The sequence below is a fragment of the Catharus ustulatus genome, chromosome 4 (assembly GCF_009819885.2).
Source record: "Catharus ustulatus isolate bCatUst1 chromosome 4, bCatUst1.pri.v2, whole genome shotgun sequence".
Classification (NCBI taxonomy): Eukaryota; Metazoa; Chordata; class Aves; order Passeriformes; family Turdidae; genus Catharus; species Catharus ustulatus.
This window is the reverse complement of record NC_046224.1, coordinates 20723643-20743469: the sequence shown is the minus strand read 5'-3', so window position 1 is coordinate 20743469 and position 19827 is coordinate 20723643. Positions and strand designations below refer to the sequence as shown.

Genomic DNA, 19827 nt, shown 5'->3' with positions numbered 1-19827 from the left:
AGTTCAAGTAATATAATATGGAACAGGGAAGGAAGATACATGTAAGTCACCAAGATGATGTAAAATCCACTCATGACTTCTGAAAAAACTCATACATGAAAATTACATTCTGACCAAGGTACGTAGCCTATCAATTTTAACTACTAGTCAAACCAGAGGACTGACAGTTTGCCACTGACTTCTACAAGAAAGGTTGCAGAAAAGATTCTGTGAACTACAGGCTGCTAAGTAAACCTCCACCCTTGCAAAGATTACAAGGTCATAATAACAATGGTAACAATAATTTTAAAAATAGAAGTTATGGATAAACCCAAGCCACTAGGATTGAATCTGAATATCTTTCATAAAGGAAAACCCTGCTTCACTAACATGAATTCTTCACAGTCAGTAAGCATAAATAAAGAGGTTCCACAAAACTTTAAAACAAGTCTTTGACAAGGTTTCACACGAGTTATTTCTTAACTTGCCATGGAAGAGAGTGTGAATTGAAGGTGGTTCAAAGTATAACTCTCATGGTGCAGAAGCAATGAGGACTAATGACTGGCATCAGTTCTATGCAATATCATCGGCATGCATGAGAAAAAGACTGAAAAACAAGTTCTTTACTGACAATATCAAGCTTTTTTGGGGTAATAAACTGCCACGTTGGCAATGAGGAGCTCCAAAGGAATCCCAGAGAAATCAGCAAACAAGCAAATGGAGATGGCAAATAAGCTTCACTGAGGACATGTCAGATGACATAAGAAGGGGAAAACATCTAGACCATAGTAACCAACTCCTGATCTGTGAACTGGCTGTTACAGCTCAGAATCAAGATGCTGAGGTTACTGCCACCAGATCTCTGAAACTGTTGGTTGATTATGCACTAGCCATAAAAAATGTGCCGGGCATCACTAAGAAGGTCACTTCAAAGAAACTAAAATAAAATGAAAAAAAGCACATATCACACGACACTGAGAACTCATAAATTAAACTTGGCTTCCCCCACATCATGTGTCTGAGCTCTGCATCTCAAGGAGGACACAGATAGAAAATATAAAGAAGGGCACCAAATACCACAGAAATGGAGCAACTGCTTTAAAAACAAGTTTAAAAGACCAGAAACTATGATGTGGAACGAAAGTTGGGAGAGACTAAATCAAGTTTTGCCACATCACAAAGGCTATGAATAAGGTGAATAAGGGGTTTTGCTTTCAGCAAGCACTACACAAAGCTAAGATTAAGAGACACTTGACAAAACTAAATAGTTAGCAGTTTAACACAGGCAAAAGAAAGCACTTTACAAAACAGCTAGTGAATTTCTGTGGCTTGTTGCCACAAAAGACTAAAGGGTTGGCAGTATCGACACGTTCAAAATGGATTAAATTAATTCATGGCTGACAGGTCTATAAAAAACTAAAGACTAGACAGGAGCATACCCTCAAACATGTGTATGTAACAGAACTAGGTGGTGGGAGAAATACAGGGAAACAAACAGGGAAGTTGGCCTGGTTTGCAACTTGTCCTTGAATTTCTCCTTCTATTGCAATTATTTGCTGAAATTCTCAGAAATAATTTGTGGAAAGTATTTAATAGATATGGACATTCTTCTTTACTCTCTGGCTTACATCAGCCTAACAACATTAAAAAAATTCTACTAAAACAACACCTGTGCTGGCACTAAGAGTGGGGACTCTTTGCTTCAGGGACAGACCACATGCAAATATTACAGCATGGATGCAAGGCTAGCATACTTGAGTTTAAAAGTGTTACCATACCTCATTGTAGGAGGATAGAGGCAGACCAAAAGACCTCAGAAAATGCACTGCATTTGAAACAGTAAAGCTATCCATTTACTTGGTTCCCTATCCTAGGCAAACATTTTGATGTTGAGAGAGTAAAAAAAAAAATAAAATCTCAGCATCTTTTTTTTGTATGCTATTATTATTTGTATGTTTTATTTGCAAATGGTTTCTAAACACTCCAGAGGTTAGAAGCATTATTAGGATTCAGACAGCATGGTCAGAACACAGCACAAGAGTCAATCCATGATAACTGTCCACACACACCGTTTAACAGCAAAATCCAAATCTGCACTAACTTCATTCACAGAGATCTAAAATGACACTACCTTAATTTAGTATGAAAAAAGGGAAAGCAGTTAGTTTAGGTTATTTGAGTTTTTGGTAAGAGTGTATCTCCATCTTTTTGCCTGATGAATAGTCACCAGACTTCTTGACTTTAAAATCAGCATGCAATGAAAAAAAACTGAACTAAATATTCTTTGCAATATCCAACTGGTTAATCACGTTTTGGATTTCAAAATTCATCGCTGTCATAACACTCAAACACATTACACATATTAGACTAAATCATAAACAGTAAGACATACATGTCACATTTCATGTGTTTCCCAATCACTCCACTTACCTGCATTTCTTCTTTTGTGAAACTGGCTGCTTCATCACCTAGTTCATGTAGATACATGCAGTCTGGTTTTGGACACTGCATATTTTTTAGAAAATAACTGCAATATTTTGTTGTACCTAATGATGCCTGAAGGGGGATAAAATAAATAATGGAGGTTAAGAATGCCTTTAACCATGTAAGATTAAAAATGTTATATTTAAAAAAAAATTCCTCAAGATGTTAAAATTCCATAATACACTTTTGATGCAGATGGAATAAAAAGTGCATTTTTAAGAATTCTGTATATTCTTGAGGATTAGATAATTAGGATGCATTGTTATTTTCATCCAATCTAAATAAATGCCTAAGTAAGAGCCTCAGTAAATATTTGCATAATCATAAGGAGACAAGTTACAGGGCCAGGAAAAATATAGTAACTAGATTTTCTATAGCCACCAATTTGGCCAAATCAGTCTGAACACCTGTTCACACAGACACCAAAAGGAAAAGAATTTTGATTTCCCAGGGAATTTTTGAGAGGTGTGGTGTATAGACTACAGAAATGTTCTATAAAAGCAAACAATGGGCATTTACACTGTACTGTTACGCTACATAATAAAAAAGGTACTGTGAGCACAGGGAAGAGATATATATCTTCATCTCAAACTTTGTTTTAAGAAGTTATCTGCTAACCCACCAAAATATTGCATGCTGGATGCTCACTGAACTTCCATTTTGAGATTAATACCATGAAAAGTCAAAAGCCAATGCACTGGACATTCTTGTTCAGCAATGCAAGCATACCCACACAAACAAAGATGTATGCTAATCCCTGGTATTAGTGTTCCAGAACATGCATACAAGAACCTAGAAATATTACCACCTTAAGTGTTCTGCCGTCTACCACCACATTATTGACGCACTGTATGGCTCTGAGGGCATCTTCTGACCGGATGTAGGTTACATATGCGCTGGCACTTGGACCCTAGGAATAAAGACAGACCTGATCATTAAGTTGCCTTTTTAGCCACTCACTTCATAAACTGGTATATTCCGGGCTTCATGTTTTTAACAAGAAACTGACAAAAAAGAAGCCATAAAAACTCATGTGATGCATAAAGAATGAAGAAAAGAAGAAATGCATCAGTATCTTGCATGAATGTACTAAAAATGCCTAAAAGGAATTTTATCCCCAAAATGAAGATTAGTGACTAAATGCCATATTGCTACTTCTTTAAAGTTTCTCATCCTGCCTCCCAGTTTTCAATCTTTCTACACTGCATTTTGCATCCAACCTTGAGAGTCTGACTGGAAAATGCCTCAGTAACTTAACAGTAATTTGATTCTTGCAAGGTCTTTTTTTCTTTTTACACTCTTACCTATTTGCTTCATCAGAAATAGGGAGCCCTAGATTCACTCTGCACCCATGTATTCTCTAAAGGAATTTTAAAAAATTATGAAGATCTTTGACTTACCTGTGAGCCTGCGTATGATGTACTGTTATTAATGACAACTTTATGTATTTTACCAAACTTCCCAAAATATTCCGGTCGTTTCAAAACCTATAAGAAAAGAAAGTTCAAACGTTATAATTCATACAGAGGTGTACTTATTCTTCTGTGAAACTGTGCAGCTAAAATCTTTAATAAAAAAAAGTCACTCCTAAAAGAAGAGCACAAAGATTTAGATTTATTTTTCCACACAAAAACATGGTTAATTGTAACAAAAAGTATATTGTCACCGCAGAACTTTAATGACAAATATCCCACATTTAATGTTGTATTTTTAAAAATTCTTTCAGTACTCTGATTACCCAAATATCACCCTGTCAAAATATACTCCATTCAGCATAAAAAGTTTCTGTATAATCTGTTTTATAATTTAATTTAGAAAATAAAAATCACATTCATTCCCATTTCCAAATAACCATACACCTTAAACTTGCATTCAGTGATATTAATTACTAGATACAAAATGCTGAATCCTGACTGCCATGCCCCACACTCCAAAGAAAAAGGGAGTATACCAATTAGCTCAAGATAACCTCAAGTTTTCCCAAGACCAGACTAAGTAAAGGAAGACAATAAAGGAAAATTTCCAGAGACAAGAAGAAACAATTCAGAATCAACATGTTGAAATGAATGAGTGACTATCACACCCATAAAGGAAAAAAAAATACTTGTCTTGCCCTTCCTGGAATCAGTTAGTACTAACACATCATTTAGGGACCCTGTGCAAAGCAAGACCATCACCAGCATATTAAGTAACTCTGCTGAATAACCATTACCTGTGTGCCAATGAAACTGGCAACATATTTGACCATTTATATCAAGAGCCTTTTTTTTCCCCATTTCTGTGATGGCAGAAAGTACAAAAGTACTGACTACTCAGACTGAGGCTAGACAAAATAAGGGCATTTCCAGTTCTAGATAACAACCTGAGAGGTTATAAAGGAAAATTTCCTGTGCTCCATCTTCATATCAGCATTGGATAGTGCAGTTAAAGTGTACTGATCCAAGAACTAAACTACCCCTCTCCCTTCCCAAGCAGGCACCAATGCCTTCAAGAACTAACAACATCACACTTGGAACACCCCAAAGACCTACAGGATATGTTGTATACACAATCAGTCATTCACTAGTCTCTTCTGACTGCTCTGCACTTGGTCTAGACTCTCTTGAAACATCCCACACCAACCCTCCAGGCATCATTCTAGAAGAGAATGACAACCCTAAAGAAACTTCCCTTTTACCCAAGTATATTGCAGATTATATCCTGGATTAATCCTGCAGATTATATGGTGTCATACAATATGACAGTACAGCCTTCACAATTCTCCTGAGAGCATGTCAACAGAAGAGGATCCAGCTGTACTCCATTATGATTCACAGACCTCTTCCCAGAAACAGCACATAGAAGCCAAGCTCCAACTCCAAATAGTCTCAATTTATAAAGGATTTTTTTGCCTACTTAAGTAGAAAACTTGAATATACTGTATACTTTTTAGCTCATCTCTCTCAGGCTAGGTTTCTTGAAGATCAAGTCACCTTGTGCTACATGCAAATTCATTAAGTACATATTATTTTCTGGTATGTCATTGAGAATACCGCTACCTAGTACAGCACATCTCCACCCACCAAATAAACCCATTCCTAGTTACTTCAAGTATTCAGTGTAAAACTATCTGAGGTGTAAAAAAAAAACAAAAACTGTATTTACAACTATTTTTCTTAATTACAAATCCTCCATCTGGTGAAAGAAATTAAATTTCAATAATAAATTCATAGTGTATTTTTCAATGATAAACAGCCTCAAGCCAGTGCTGACAGTTGCTTGCAAATACTTGCTGCTATATTTTAGTACATCCTAAATGTTTCACCAGACCAGTTTTAACCTGATTTTTTCTCTTCCCTCCTTATCCTTCCTTTTTTTATCCTTCACTAAAAGCAGCTTTTTACACTGTTCTTTACCAGACTACCAAAATACAGACCATATCTGAGACCTCAGAAACAGCCACTTCTGTTTGAGACTTCTTCAGACAATTTAGTCTGACATGGTGAATTTAATCTTAAAATTCAATTTTATCACCATAATTTTTAAGACATCTATCTTATCCTGTAGTACATTTCTTTCGTATTCTAATTCAAGATAGTCTTATGCATTAGCACTTACTCCATTGGCCACCTGTAGCTATCACTGATGATGGAAGTAAATAAAGCATTTTAAATATAATTAGTTTTCTCAAATGAAAACCTTATTTTTGATGATGCAGAGTAGTAAGCCAACTTTCCCGGGGTCTTCCTCTTATTAACTCTTTCCCCATAACTTCTTAAGGACATAATCCTTATGCTTCTTCCTAGTATATACTTCCAAGTGTTGGTTTTTTTCTTCTGTCCCTACAGGTCTGTGTGATACTGTGTATCAGTTCTTTGTAGTCCAACCAAGCTCCCATCTTAGAATTGGTGATTCATGACATAGCTGTATAGCGTCAGCAGATCCAACCTAGGAAAATGAGTACCTGAAAAGTCCTTATGCTTATTTTTAGCTTAAAACCAAACTCCCATTATTAAACAAAGAACAACTTCCTCCCCTCCCAAAAAAGAAAAAAAACAAAACACTGACCACCTGTACTCCCTAAAATAGACAAACACATCTCGAGGTTATCATGGAGAAGGAAGCTAAGGTCCCTTAAGAAGGGGGGGGGGGGCCTCATGGCAGCAACTTTTTCAACACAGATTCGTTTTGTACCCTTCAAGGGAGACACAGGGTATTCCAATGTTTCACCGCAGCAAATTAAGAGCAAGAACTACAAGTGTGAACTGCTCACCTCTGGATCTGCTAGGCGCTGAGATAGCCCTACCACGAAGACAAGGTTCTTCTGTACAACCCGTACACTGGCCAAATGTTTGCGATTCTCTGATATCTTCTGTTTCCTCTCGTTTTGTTTCTGTTTCTTTTCATTTTTTATCCTCTGCAGCTCTTCCTGGGAGAGTGGTTTGTACACTGCTGGATCTTCTGGATATGGCTAAACATAACAAACAGCATTAAAATCAATCTATATAAGAAACAACACCTTTGAAAAACAAATCACTATGTTTTAATGCACATATTTATTATATACTAATCTGATTCTTATGGTTATCCATGTTAGAGAAGCATATTCAGTCCTTTGGGAAAGGTAAACATCTTGCATATTTTCATGGAATTCTTCTATTAATAGACATAATATTGATTTGGGCAAAAATCACATTCTAACCCAGATGCCTAGTCAATTTAGTAACATCATAAGAAGCTGCAACATGACAGCCAACACATCCTATTATAATTTCACTAACAAGAGCTTAGTGTAAGCAGGATGAAAGCATGCACTTTATATTTATTGTCTTATTATTTACCTGTATTATCGATACAGATCTGGGTACTTAAATTTACTCAAGACGGAGGTAAGAAATCAAAATACAAATGTAGTTTCAGTGGTCCACTAAGTTCAAGACAATAACACCATTACACTACTTAAACTTTACATGGTTAATTTCTAGTGAAGAGACAGATTTCAACACAATTAATGCACGCTGACTTAACAGTATTCTTGCCATGTTTACGTACCAGTTTGAAATTTGGTCTCTCCCTCCCTACAGATAACTCCTCAAACACAGATATAACACTGGATATTTTAATCTCAAAAGTATCCTCAGAGTTACTTAGAAAGACTGCTCTATTCATGCTATAAAGGCACAATTTAGCTGGTCTTGCAGACTACAGTGCACTGTCCTCTGCTTCAGATTACTCCTCAAAGCAGTCCCACATTCCTCACCTGTCCCAGTTTTTTCAGACTGAAAAGTCAGGTTTACATTGCACACAGAAAGCAATGCTAAGCACAACAAGAAGTACATAAAATATATCTCAAGCAAGAAAAAGAGTTTCTAAACACCAAGAAGTAAAAAATGAGAAGAGTACAGGAGATGTGAATTAAGACAAAGACTTAAGACAAAGAAGCAAAACTCAAGTTCACCAGTATGTTGAGCTAAGGTCTTTGCTTGTACTACCATAACCAAAGGTTTCAGTGTGCAAGTCCAACAAAAATGAATTTAACTTTTTCCTGACTGTCCTGTATTAATGACAAAAGTACAAAACTAGCTGCCATACTAAATAACCCGAGAAAAATCTACAGCAGATGAAAATGTTTAGGCTAAAAGCACATCTTTGTTCGTAGTTGCATGATGTTACTCAAAGAGCTGCCAAGTGCTCAGACCTAATAGCCTTCTGAGTACATCCCCAAACAAATCAAGATCCATTTTTCAGTTTTAAGTTCAGCATTGTTATGCTACACATGAGATATCTTCTGAAAATATGCTACAGTTGACTGGAGCAGATGGCATCTCACAGTCAAGCATCAAGTCCTCTGGAACATGTTTCAGTATCACAAAGGAATTTAAATGTGTAAGATACTTTAGCAGTAGCTGAAGGTGTCCTTAACATGAAAATACAATAAGGACTGAAGCTACCCTTAAAGAACAATCAAAATGTTAACATTTCTCAAAAAAAAATTTACTCAGAGTTAACACTGAATATATTATTTAGATTTCAGAATGTACTTAATGAATACCAATGACCAACTAGTAAGGTCATTTGAGATTTGCTACAGACAATTATCTGGTGTTTTAACACATCTACATATGAGGACTTCTGAGATGCAGAATAATTTCACACTTAATGAGCTTCTCAAAAACTGTATTAGTCAATCATGTAAACTAAAGAATAAAAATGTTGGGTTTTTACAAGAAAGAAAGACTACTCAGGGCAAAGAGTAAGTTAACTCTGGTTAACTGAGTCAGTGAGTTCAGGTAGAAATGGGAAGAAAAGTACACCAATATAACAGATATAGTTCCAAAAATATGGCTTGCCCTACATCAAGTGATGTCCTATCATAGCCACAATCCATTCTTATCCTATCATATCCACATCCACCTATTCTACATCCCATATTATGCAAGGCAAAACCAGCAAGAGTGCTGCTCTCTGGTATTGTGCAAGAAATGCATTCATGGTTTTCAGAAGGTTCAGTAAGGCTCCTGAAGGCAACTATAGCAAACAGTGCCAAAATGTATCAGCTTCTTTCTTGCCAAGTACAGCCACATTCAGAACATATTCTCACGTGAGTAGCAAGTCAGACAGGCTATTTCTACCCTGTACTGCTGTTTGCTGCTGGAGGTCCTGAACATGAATCAGAAACATCCCGGATAGTTCAAGTACAATCCTGAACAGAACATTTGAGTCCAAACAGTAGTTTGCATTTCTGCAAGAAAGCATAAGAAAAACGAGTAGGAAACGCAACTAGGCAGCAGCTTCAGAATCAGGGGAAGAGAAATGTCTCCATCTCAGTAGAAAGTTTGAGGCTAGCCAAATAGGAATTTCAATCATTAAGAAACAGCAGTAATTGGTTTGCCATTACGGATAACCACACTTGTTTGAGCAACAAAATCTTCCAAAGTTCTCACTAGATACTGTAGAGTTGTATTAAATCCATGTAGGCATATCACTCATATGACACGTTTATAAAGCTCCCAAGAAATAGAACTAGTTTGATATGCTGACTTGCAGGACCTGTAAAAGAATCTGCACTCATCTCTTGAATCTCAAGAATAACCCAAACACAACTGAGGGGCAGATGATTTTTCTCTATATATCATGTGTGGCATAACAATAAATTAGGAGATATTGCACATTTAAAGAGGGTGGAAGTCAAAGAAGCACAGTATCAACATTTCAGAAACTATTTGTAAAAAAATAGTATTAGAAATCATTTTCCTTTCAAATAAAGGACAAAATCAGTCTCAAGATAAGGAAATAAATTATTTCATCTTCAGAGTCTTTGCTTCCCACAGTGCTGAAATTCATGACGATGGTTCAGCTATGAACAGGTGTGTGTACTGAAGACTGCTGGAACAAGTCTCTGAAAGAAATCCACCAAGCAAGGTGGATTGACAGCTGGTGTACATCACAGCACCATTTGGTAGCTTTTTTATGTTGTCTAACCCTACAAAGTAGAGGGAAGACTACATATCAGAAGCTCTCAGGTCTTGCAAGAACTAAAGTGGAAATGCTACTGACATGCCCACATATTGTTTAAAAAACAATAAGATACTTGCTTAACACACTGTCTCTAATGCCTCAGCTGATAAAATGGATTTGAGATCCAAAATAGCTACCTCAAGTGTTATCAGCATTGATATATTTTATGATGCAAAATATTAGGAGATATCAACATAACTGATTCACTAAGTTGAGCTGACACCTTTCACTTAAGTTATACCAATGCTTTTCACAAAAAAACTCCCCAAACATTGAGGTTTCCCAAACAAGCATGCCATCATGGAATATGACCAGATTTTCTTTACACTAAGTGCAACGTAGACCCTACAAGAACTTCAGCAAAAGTTTGAATGTCTCTTTTGAAGTCTTTGTTTCTCTAACCAGTGATGGCCCTTGATGAATTCTCAGTCTTCCTGACTAATTTTGTCTTGTTATTTAAGGTTTGTTTTCTTTCAGACTCTTTTCCCCATTTCCCAATTGTTGAAAGCTGAGCTGTGATTTATCAAGCACTCTGCTTTTGTCATTCCCAGATGGGTCAACATTCCTTCCACACAATGGATGTGCCAACATTTCCCACTCGTTGTCTTGCTACCAAGTAACTGGTCCTAAAACAAGAAATACAAAGAAAGTCAGTAAGGTTTATGCACAGTACACACCATTACATTTACATTTTTAAAAAGCAATTTCCTATCTACATCAAAATATGAATTGCTGCACCAAACAACTCAGTAGTGGGATTAAAAGCATAGGAGGAAACACTGATATTCAGAGACTGTGCATTAAAACTAAGTCTTCCTTTAACACAGAAATAGTAAGAGAAACATGGACAAAAACATGCTTAAAGTATGTTAATTTCTAGATCATAAATCTAGCAGTATACTATTTCCCTCCATCTCTAATACAAGCTGCTAGGAGAAATAAAGGTCTCTCAGTCAAGGAACTGGAGAAAAAAGTCAAAGCCACACCACAGGAACAACTGTGTATCAAGTTCTATTATTTGGTGGAAGAACAAAGTAACTAAGAAACACGAACAAGCTAGGCTTTTTCGTTGTTGGATTTTAAAAGTTCAAGGAACTGACAGTAAGGGCTGGGAGTGGCATGTTCTAATTAAGCAAATGAGATGGTACATATTATACACATGACAAACAGGTCCTAGACTGCTGAATTTTACAGAAAGGAAAATAGAAATACCACCGCAAAGACAAAAATCACTGGCTTTACAGACAGAACCAGCAAGTCAGCCGACCTACAATGTGCAGCTTTCAATTACAGAAATCTCTTCTGAATACAGTATATTTTCATTTTAATTTGACTAGTTAGCAGCTATTTCACTCAGTTAAAAAAATCAATTAACTAGAAAAAACAGGAAGCCTTGCTTAGTATCTTACAATTGGCTTCACCAACAATTCCAAAGGACATCAGGAACCCAAAGCAAGATAGTTCCATTTCTTTTAAGTAGATACTTTTACAGTGAATTTACTAGAAACAATTTCTATTTCTCTAGAAACAGACTATCTTGCGAGTCTATTTCAGAAGACTTGAAAAGTTTAGAAAGTTTTTAATGTTAATACTAAGAAGTACCAGTTTCCAACCAGCTTTTAATTCACACTAGCACCTTACTGAAGCAAATGTTTGTGTACTACTGTTATTGACAGGAGGAAAATTAAGGCAGACTAAATCAATAGACTGCAACCACATGAACCTATTCTGCGGTGGAGATATTAAGCTATGTAACAGTTCAAACATGTAGAAGTACTCTCTCCCAGGTAAAAGAAACCACAAGCTAACACATTTTCAGTTAGAAGTGAATTAAAGAAGTTTAGGAAGATAATGGTATATATGCAATGCACAGTTAAGATCTAATGGCATAGGTGCCACTATAGCATTTAGCTAAGCTATTTTATTACAGACTTCTTCAAAATCTCCCCTAAACACTTCAACCAAAATCCCTGGAGAGGGAACTTCCTCACTGCTCCTTTCCATGGATTAGTGCTCAAATTACTGGGTATGTCACACTGCATTCAATAACATAGGCACAAACAGCAGATTTGTTGCAATACATGTTTATCCACAGTCCATTTCACAGTAAGTATCCTTATTATAAAGATATGACATACTGTTGAAACCATTGTACCTACTATAAATTTTCCTGCTAAAATGTTGCTTTGCCATGTTCTGTGCATCAGCAGTTTAAGTGGCCAAAATCAATGCACACCATAGTAGTTATGAACTGAAAAAAGCTCAGATCTTTCCCCAGAAGCCCTACTACGCTAAGACAGGGACTACTTAGACACACTGAACACAAACATACATACCTGGTTCCCTCTGTCCAGCACACTTCAAAAGATGGCATCTTCACTTATTTAATGCTGCAACTCTGTAGCTCAAGATGACTTATTCCCAAGATCCTGTTGTGGTCTCTGCATCACAATGTCTTTCTTTGTCTATGCCACAGAAGAACCTCACTCAGCCTTCATGCCAACCTCTTACAATCCAGCAACACAGCTCCCAATCTGCCCAAGAATATCTTGCAGTCCACGGATGAAGAAAGTGTCAACATAATCCTTGTCTGTTATGAAAGATGTCTCCTTTCTCTCCAGGAATGGTGAGTATGTTTCATTCCCATCGTAGCACTTATTTGAGGTTTCCTCATGAAACCATTTTTCCGAGCAAACTGTATCCAATTAGGCAAAATATTTGCACATCCAATCATAGGGCAGAGTATCCAACATTTAAGAGTTCAGTATATCTCAAAAAACTCAGATGCCCAAAGACAAAGAATGGCACGCCACTTGTGTTTCTTCAAATACATTTCACAAACTTGCGATAACAAACAGGTAAAAAACAGTGTAACAAATCCAGGAAAACAAAGCAACTTAGACAAGGAAATCCCAGAAATCTCATGTATCAGAAGAGTAGAAATTTTCTTGTACTATGGGAAATTACTATACAGCATGTGTCATCTACAGCTGGCATCCCAAGTGGAGAATGATTCGGCTGATGGCATGTGGATCTTCCTTGTAGAACAAAAGCTCAAATATTGCAGCAAATTTGCAGAATTTTTAAACAAACATGTTGCTGTGGGAGAGCCTTCAGACTTGCAGAGGCATCCAAACACAGGTGAACAGTAACAGCTCTAGTGTAGCCAAAGCCCAAAAGAGCAGCAAGAAAATATGACTGGAAGTGCTTATAAAATATTGTGGCAGTGAATAAAGATAGTGAGACCAAGTAAGATTATTTGGGGTCTGAAAAGGAAGCTGTAACATGAGACAGGAAGACAAGAGAGGCATCAACTAGGGACAGGATCACGATTAAATAGTAGGAGAAGACATAAGTAGCTGCAACTACAAGAAGAGAAAGGCCAGGCAAGAAAGTTACAATCAAGGGAAGTCATTAAAGACAAGAAGATAGTGAAAAAGAACTTTATTAAACACTGAAGATAAAGAAATAATGAGTTTAAGCAAAACGCTAGAAGGAGAAATAAAGTAATTCAAAAGAAAAACAGGCAACTTAGAGAAGCTGGAGTTTACAGTTGGGGCCAACCAAATCAGCCAGACATCAAGATACAGGGAGATACCAAGTACTACTTTTAAGCATTTGGTAATAACATCAGAGTACTAGACAGAGAGACAGTTTAGATTTTGAAATGCTTCAAAATTTAACACCACTGGATATCTTTCCAAAGCTTTTATACATTTAGTATCCACTAAAATATGGATTAAAAGTTCCAGGGCCACAAAAAATACAAGCAGGTGCTTTATAAACTTGTCTCTCAGTCAACTCTGTCAGTTTAACCAAACCTTAGCTCTCAGCAAACCCCTGATGAAAACCTCACTGCTCTTCCTGAAAAGACTGTGTTAATGCATGAGCATCCCAACTCAAAGGATTTTTATTTTTGGCAGTTCTCTCAGTATATGCCTTGGTTGTGATCCACAGTTTCCCCTATCAATCCAGATCTGAATTTAACAAACCAAGATCAGCTGCTTCATAACAGCTTCAATATACATGCAGACAGAATCTGACAGATCCACCACCTCACCCTTGATCTAGGCCATGACTAGATGATTGTTTGCCTCAAGGAAAAGGACGTCTTTGGTACCAACACAATGCAAGAGCCTTGTGAAATATGCAAGGCAAGCCGCTGTTCCAGGGATTTACCTTTCTGCAAGCAGGACAAAGTCCATTCTCATCAGTGCGAATACGATGCCAACAGAACCGACAGATTTGGTAGCCACAGGTGCAAGGGAAGAAATTGATGTCATCAATTTCCAGAGGCTCCATGCAAAGAGGGCATTCCACAGGGTCTTCCTTAGCGTCAGGGCTGCGAGACATCTTTATATGTTCGCAGAGCAGCAAAAGTTTATAATAACTTAATAGACCAAGAAGGTCAGCACTTGAAGGTCTGCAAGAGGGAAAAAAGGAGAAAATATTATTAAAACTGTTGTCAACTTTTCTTTTGTATCTTCTAACATTTCAATTTTTCATTGTTTTTATTCTTCCCCACGTAAGTTACCTACTAAAACGCAAGTTTCTGTCAAATCAACTTGATTGTTTTTTCCTACTTATGAGCTTCACAAATAATACAAGAGATGCTACTGGTGATGCACCTTTCCCACCTAGATAGACAAGCACTTTGCAGGTCACTAGCCTGTTTGGGTTTCAAAATGTAGATTGCAATACACTGTTGCATGCTATGTTGTATGCTATGTATGTTAACCTCCTTTAACTATTGCTTTCTTGAAGCCCTTTCCAAATCCAAAGTCAAATCCTTGAATACAGGACTTAATGTTTAGGATCAGTTTATTCCTTTCTTCAGAGACTTGGAACAATGAGATTTGCAGTAATATTTAGGTCATCCATTCAGACTTTTGAGTATGTTACAGAATTAACAAACAAAACAATGAAAGCTTCTTACTCAGGACAATTTGTTTCTTTTTATCTGTCTCACTGTTTCGGCCCAGAGATTGATCTGAGGTCAGCCTTAGGACTACTTCATTAGCCATGTACCTGATTTTTCAGGTACACATCTTTCTATTAGTGTCAAAATTTCATCCAAGTCAGTTATGCTTTTCACCAGACTCAATTCACACCAAAGCCAAAATACAGGCAACATGGTTGAAAAAATTCAAGTTATAATTTGGAGTGCAGCCACAACAAGGTATTTCTGAAGCAGAATTTTGAAGAAGGCCAATATTCAAGTCACTATTTTCTTAATTAATTCCCTGAATTCATTCATTTGAGTATGCCTCTATTTTCAGTTTAAGGATGCAGCACAGGATATTTACTTTCAAACCCAAAACAAGACACTTGGGGTGACCACTGAGAAATAATTTGGTTGTTTTTTCCTTTCTTATTTCTTTTAAGCACCACTCTGGACACATGAAATTCTATCTAATCTCAACAAGTTGTCTCCATCTGCTCCATGAGACATGCATGCAGATGGGGCAGAAATCAAGGACAACAGGAGAATTTTTAGGTGGACCTTTGGAAGAAAAAATAAAAGTAAAAATTAACAAAAGCTAAAAACCCATAGAAAAATACTGAAAAAATGCGACTAGAACTGATAGTTAGATGGTCACACTAGCTCTAATGAATGACACCACTTCTTTAGAAATAAGTGTACTCTAAAGTTTGGTTGTTTTTTTTTTAAACCAGAATTCTTTTTTCAATCCCGTTTTTCTCAAAACATCAGTAATTGAATTATAACTGAACCTCACACCATCTGGAGTCCTCCTCTACTTTCTCAAAAAGTTTTCTGTTTCATTTCTACCAAAAGCTACTAGATTGTGTACTATCCAATATTTCTCCAGGCTTTTAGGAGCAAATCCAGAAACAAATTTTCACACCCATCTATTTGAAGAAGAGTGATATTTAATTCTGTCCCTGGAAATAAGACTACAATGTTGTGAGATCAAACCCTTGCTCACAGACTTCCGTATAGTCTGATGTTAGCCTTACATAGCATTTGATACTTTCACCACCCCAAAAAACAAAAATCAAACAAATAGTCATATTTTGATCTTCCTCACCCCCTACCATATTTCCTTGCATGAAATCTATCTTAAAAAGACCAAGATGTTCCAGCTCAAGTTGGGACCCCTCACCATACAGGATTAGATCCATTTAGCATCAGCTTGCAATACTTGTCCCTGTCTGCACACCACCTCTGGAACAGAAATTCCTCTACAAACACAGCCAGGAAAGAACCCTGGGAAGGAAAAACACACATGCATGCAACCAAATCACCATCCAAATACACAACACAGAGCATACAGGTTTGTATGGAAATAGCTGCTGATTAACATGCCGATACCAGAAGCCCAGATTACCTGCTATTCCAACTAGTTTGATAGGGAGTATATCCTCTAAGCACAAAGTGTAGTTCTGGTAAACATATACCACTGCTCTTGAGAGAAAAGTTCCACTGAATGACTACAAAATAAGGATAAGAGAACTTCTAGATGCTTACTTTTTAGTAACTTAGATGCTGTGTAACTTCTCTATATAGCATACACTAGCAACACCACTGTCCTCTTTCTGATCGTCACAATGACTAAAATTAGCAAGTTAAACTTCTATGATAATACAGCAGATTTCATTTCATTATCTACACTTTCATGCTATATTCACAATCATTTAGACAGTCTCAAAACCAAGTTCTGGAAGTTTACCAGTATTTTCTACAAAGAACAATACAGAATCTGACCTGAAGGGAAAAAAGGATTAGTTTGTTTGGGAGCTTTGTTTTTAAGAACACATCCCCACTGGCTGAAGAGCAGGAGGGACTGTTACAAGGCCCCAAAACATCATTTGAGTGGTTATTATGCAGATTACACACATTTTTACAGTAGCCTGTAATCATTTAATGATTACTTTTCACCCTTGTATAGCAGCAAAACTATAACAATATTAAACCAAAGCATGGGACAAACTCAACAGATTTTGTTCAGTTTGGCTTTGGATTTAACTTTGTCACAGATCTCCCAACAACAGGTCGGTATGCACCCAGCATATTCCCTTCTGCTGCATACTCATTCCACCACATGCTCAGCAGCTCTGAGCCTACTGGAACACATTCAAGTAAAGCTATAGTAGTACTAGTGAAACTGTAGTTAAAAGAGCAGTTTTGAAGAAACTTTCACCACTACAGTAAAATTACTGAGATTACTTAGGAAGTTACTATTTGGAATCTCCACCAAGAAATGTCATCAGCTCATGTGTAAAAAAAGCATGACATATTAGCCAGTGCCCCTGGGATATGCAGATGAGCTCTAACAAAACTGCAACATAATTAACATTTATGAGCTGTTTAAGTTAACACTAAGAGTTCAGCAGCTGCTAGCAATAATGCCAATAGCTTGCTTCAGTCAGCAAATGGCACATTATTTTATAACAAGGAGTAAGGAGCAGCTGTGTGCCATGTTTCTTGAAACTGAGGAAATATTTATTTACTTGGCCACAGACCATTCAAGCATCCCATTTAGAGATTCTCCAGTGAAGTGTGTCTCCATTTCAGAAGGGTTTATATACCAGGATACATGTTTGAAATCTACATTGGAAAAGGGCTTAGTTTTTTTTCGAAACAGGAATAACATGCATAGTGAGGCATCAAAAATGTACTCTGCCTATAGTTCATGCACTACCAAGAAACACAGAATAACTAGCTAGCTCTAAGGCTATTCCAAACAGTTCCAAATTAACAGCATGGGAAAAGTAATGCAGCAAGAGCAAAAAACAAAAGGCAGTATTACATGTTGTGCTTAATCCAGAGTACTTGGTCTTTAGGATCAAATTCAGAGAGATTAAATCAATTGCATCTCAGGAGAAGGATTGTGCACATGTACACGTGCTTTACAAGCAGCTAGAATTTGTATGTACATTTCCAAAACTCCAGTAACTGTAGTCAAACGTGGCTCCATCAATTCTACATCCTATTTACAGGACACTATGCCAAAACAGTCACACAGGGATGGAGCAGAAGTGGACAATGTTCAGCAGCACACTTTAGGTGCAGTGATTTTGTAAAAGGTAACACCCGAACTACCAAAATATGAAGTTGTGTGCTTTATCCCTTCTACTGTACCAACTAATAAGTTCTTTTCCAAATACATACAGAATGGAAAAAAAGAAGAAATTTTTATGTACTTTATGTGCTTACTTAGCGGATGACAGCTGTGTCTAATCAGCTTCACCAAACAATTGTTACTCCTGATAAAATCCTCCAGACCTTGCAGTTGAGGAAAAAGTGATCTTACTGTTTGAGGGTACTCACCTAAACACAACTTAACTTCTAATATACCTAGTGATTTCAGTCCAGTTAGGATGCAGATGCTTGTTGCCTTTCCCTTTTGCACTTGAGGTGAGCAAGTTTAACTTCCAGCAGTTTATCTTCCCTATTTAATTTTAAAAGGGGTCATAAAAAAGGGAGGGGAAGAGGCAGGGGAAAAAAATTAGCTTGTTATGCATTCTTTTTCCTCAACAGTTTGAGACTTGACATGCACTCATCATCTCTCCAAAGCAGACACGAGAACATGTCCATTTGCTAGTAGTTCATTTCAGTAAACACATCCCTTAAAGTTTAAGTTCTCCTCCAGGAGGGCAGATAGCTCCCGGGAATACAGACACCTTCTCAAACAATGGACTGAATCCAGCCTTGTTACTTGCTTTAAGAAAATGTAAGTGTCACAGACAAAAGTTCTCAAAATCTAGTCATGAAAAACCTCAGTAAAGACTCACATCCCAGAAAGTATTTGGAGACTTAGGGTCTCTTGAAGGGAAAAATCCAGACATGCATTAGCTAATGTTTCACTTAAAGTTCAAACATACCTGACACTTAAAGTGAAATAGGTCGGACTCCACGCACTGAACCTTTAGTAAGCGCTCAGGAAACTTGTGCAAACAGAAACCCATGCTTTTTTCATGGCCTTGTATCTCTTGAAACTCATCAGCCATGAGAAGTCTCAAAACCACAGTGTATTTGATGCTTGCCCCCATAATGCTACAGGGAAGGCAGCTCCTGCTGTCAAGACCCCTGGTCCCACTCTGCTGAAGGATCACTTCCCTTTCACCCTTCACCTATGTGCTGATCCACATACAAGCTGAAGAGAGAAAGACAAGCAGACTATAGACAGCAGCTATAATGGGTTATCCCTTCCTTGAAGCAGGGGATAGTCAGCACAGCACCCTCCTTCTGGCCAGCATGGGGGCAACAGTGACTGAGACAGGTTTAAGACTACCTGCTCCCACCAGTGACTGCTGGAAGGAAAACATCCCCCACCTTTTTCAGACTGCAAGTAAGAAAGGCTAGCACTTCATTGCATTGCAGTGACCAGTTGAAACTTTGCACTAAAACCTTTCATAGGCACACTACAAAGAAAAGCCCATTTTTACTGATTTAAGCACAGTGAGGGAGATTTGGTTAGTTGATAACCCATATGGCAGAAAGTTCACATACGCACATCCCAAATCTTCGTAACAGACTTAAGATTAGATGTTTCCATGAAGTCATCCACACAATTCAGAAGAAATCTGTGAAACTTCCACAGAATTTTCCATCTCTTTGACATGCTACCCTGTATATGCCTGTCATTTTTTTGAGCCCTACTGAAGAAGAGGGGTCACTTCCACCAGCCCTTCACTCACATCAAAACACAGTGATATTTTACAATCACCTGGTTAGCAACACTACATATCAGACAGCCAAAATTTCTGCAAATACTAAAAAGAGGCTATGTTTTTCTGAGTTTTATGGCTCTGTTACTGACTGGGAACAAAGACACTTTAGTAGAAAGCAAGCAGGCTCCTGAATACATCTAAGTTAATTTTCATTTGAGACCAATGAAAAGT

At 37.3% G+C, this 19827-nt stretch overlaps 1 protein-coding gene across 4 annotated transcripts in view; it reads right to left on the bottom strand.

Annotated features, from left to right (window-relative positions):
- CNOT4 (CCR4-NOT transcription complex subunit 4) overlaps positions 1-19827 on the bottom strand; it is a 76449-nt gene that overhangs the window by 28832 nt on the left and 27790 nt on the right. For all 4 annotated transcript variants that reach the window (XM_033058387.2, XM_033058389.2, XM_033058388.2 and 1 more), the window contains exons 2-6: positions 14140-14383; positions 6716-6913; positions 3864-3950; positions 3272-3373; positions 2410-2535 (exon numbers count right to left, since the gene is read on the bottom strand). In XM_033058387.2, the coding sequence (XP_032914278.1) occupies positions 2410-2535; positions 3272-3373; positions 3864-3950; positions 6716-6913; positions 14140-14313 (687 nt within the window). In that variant the 5' untranslated portion in view covers positions 14314-14383. The remainder of the gene's footprint in view (positions 1-2409; positions 2536-3271; positions 3374-3863; positions 3951-6715; positions 6914-14139; positions 14384-19827) is intronic.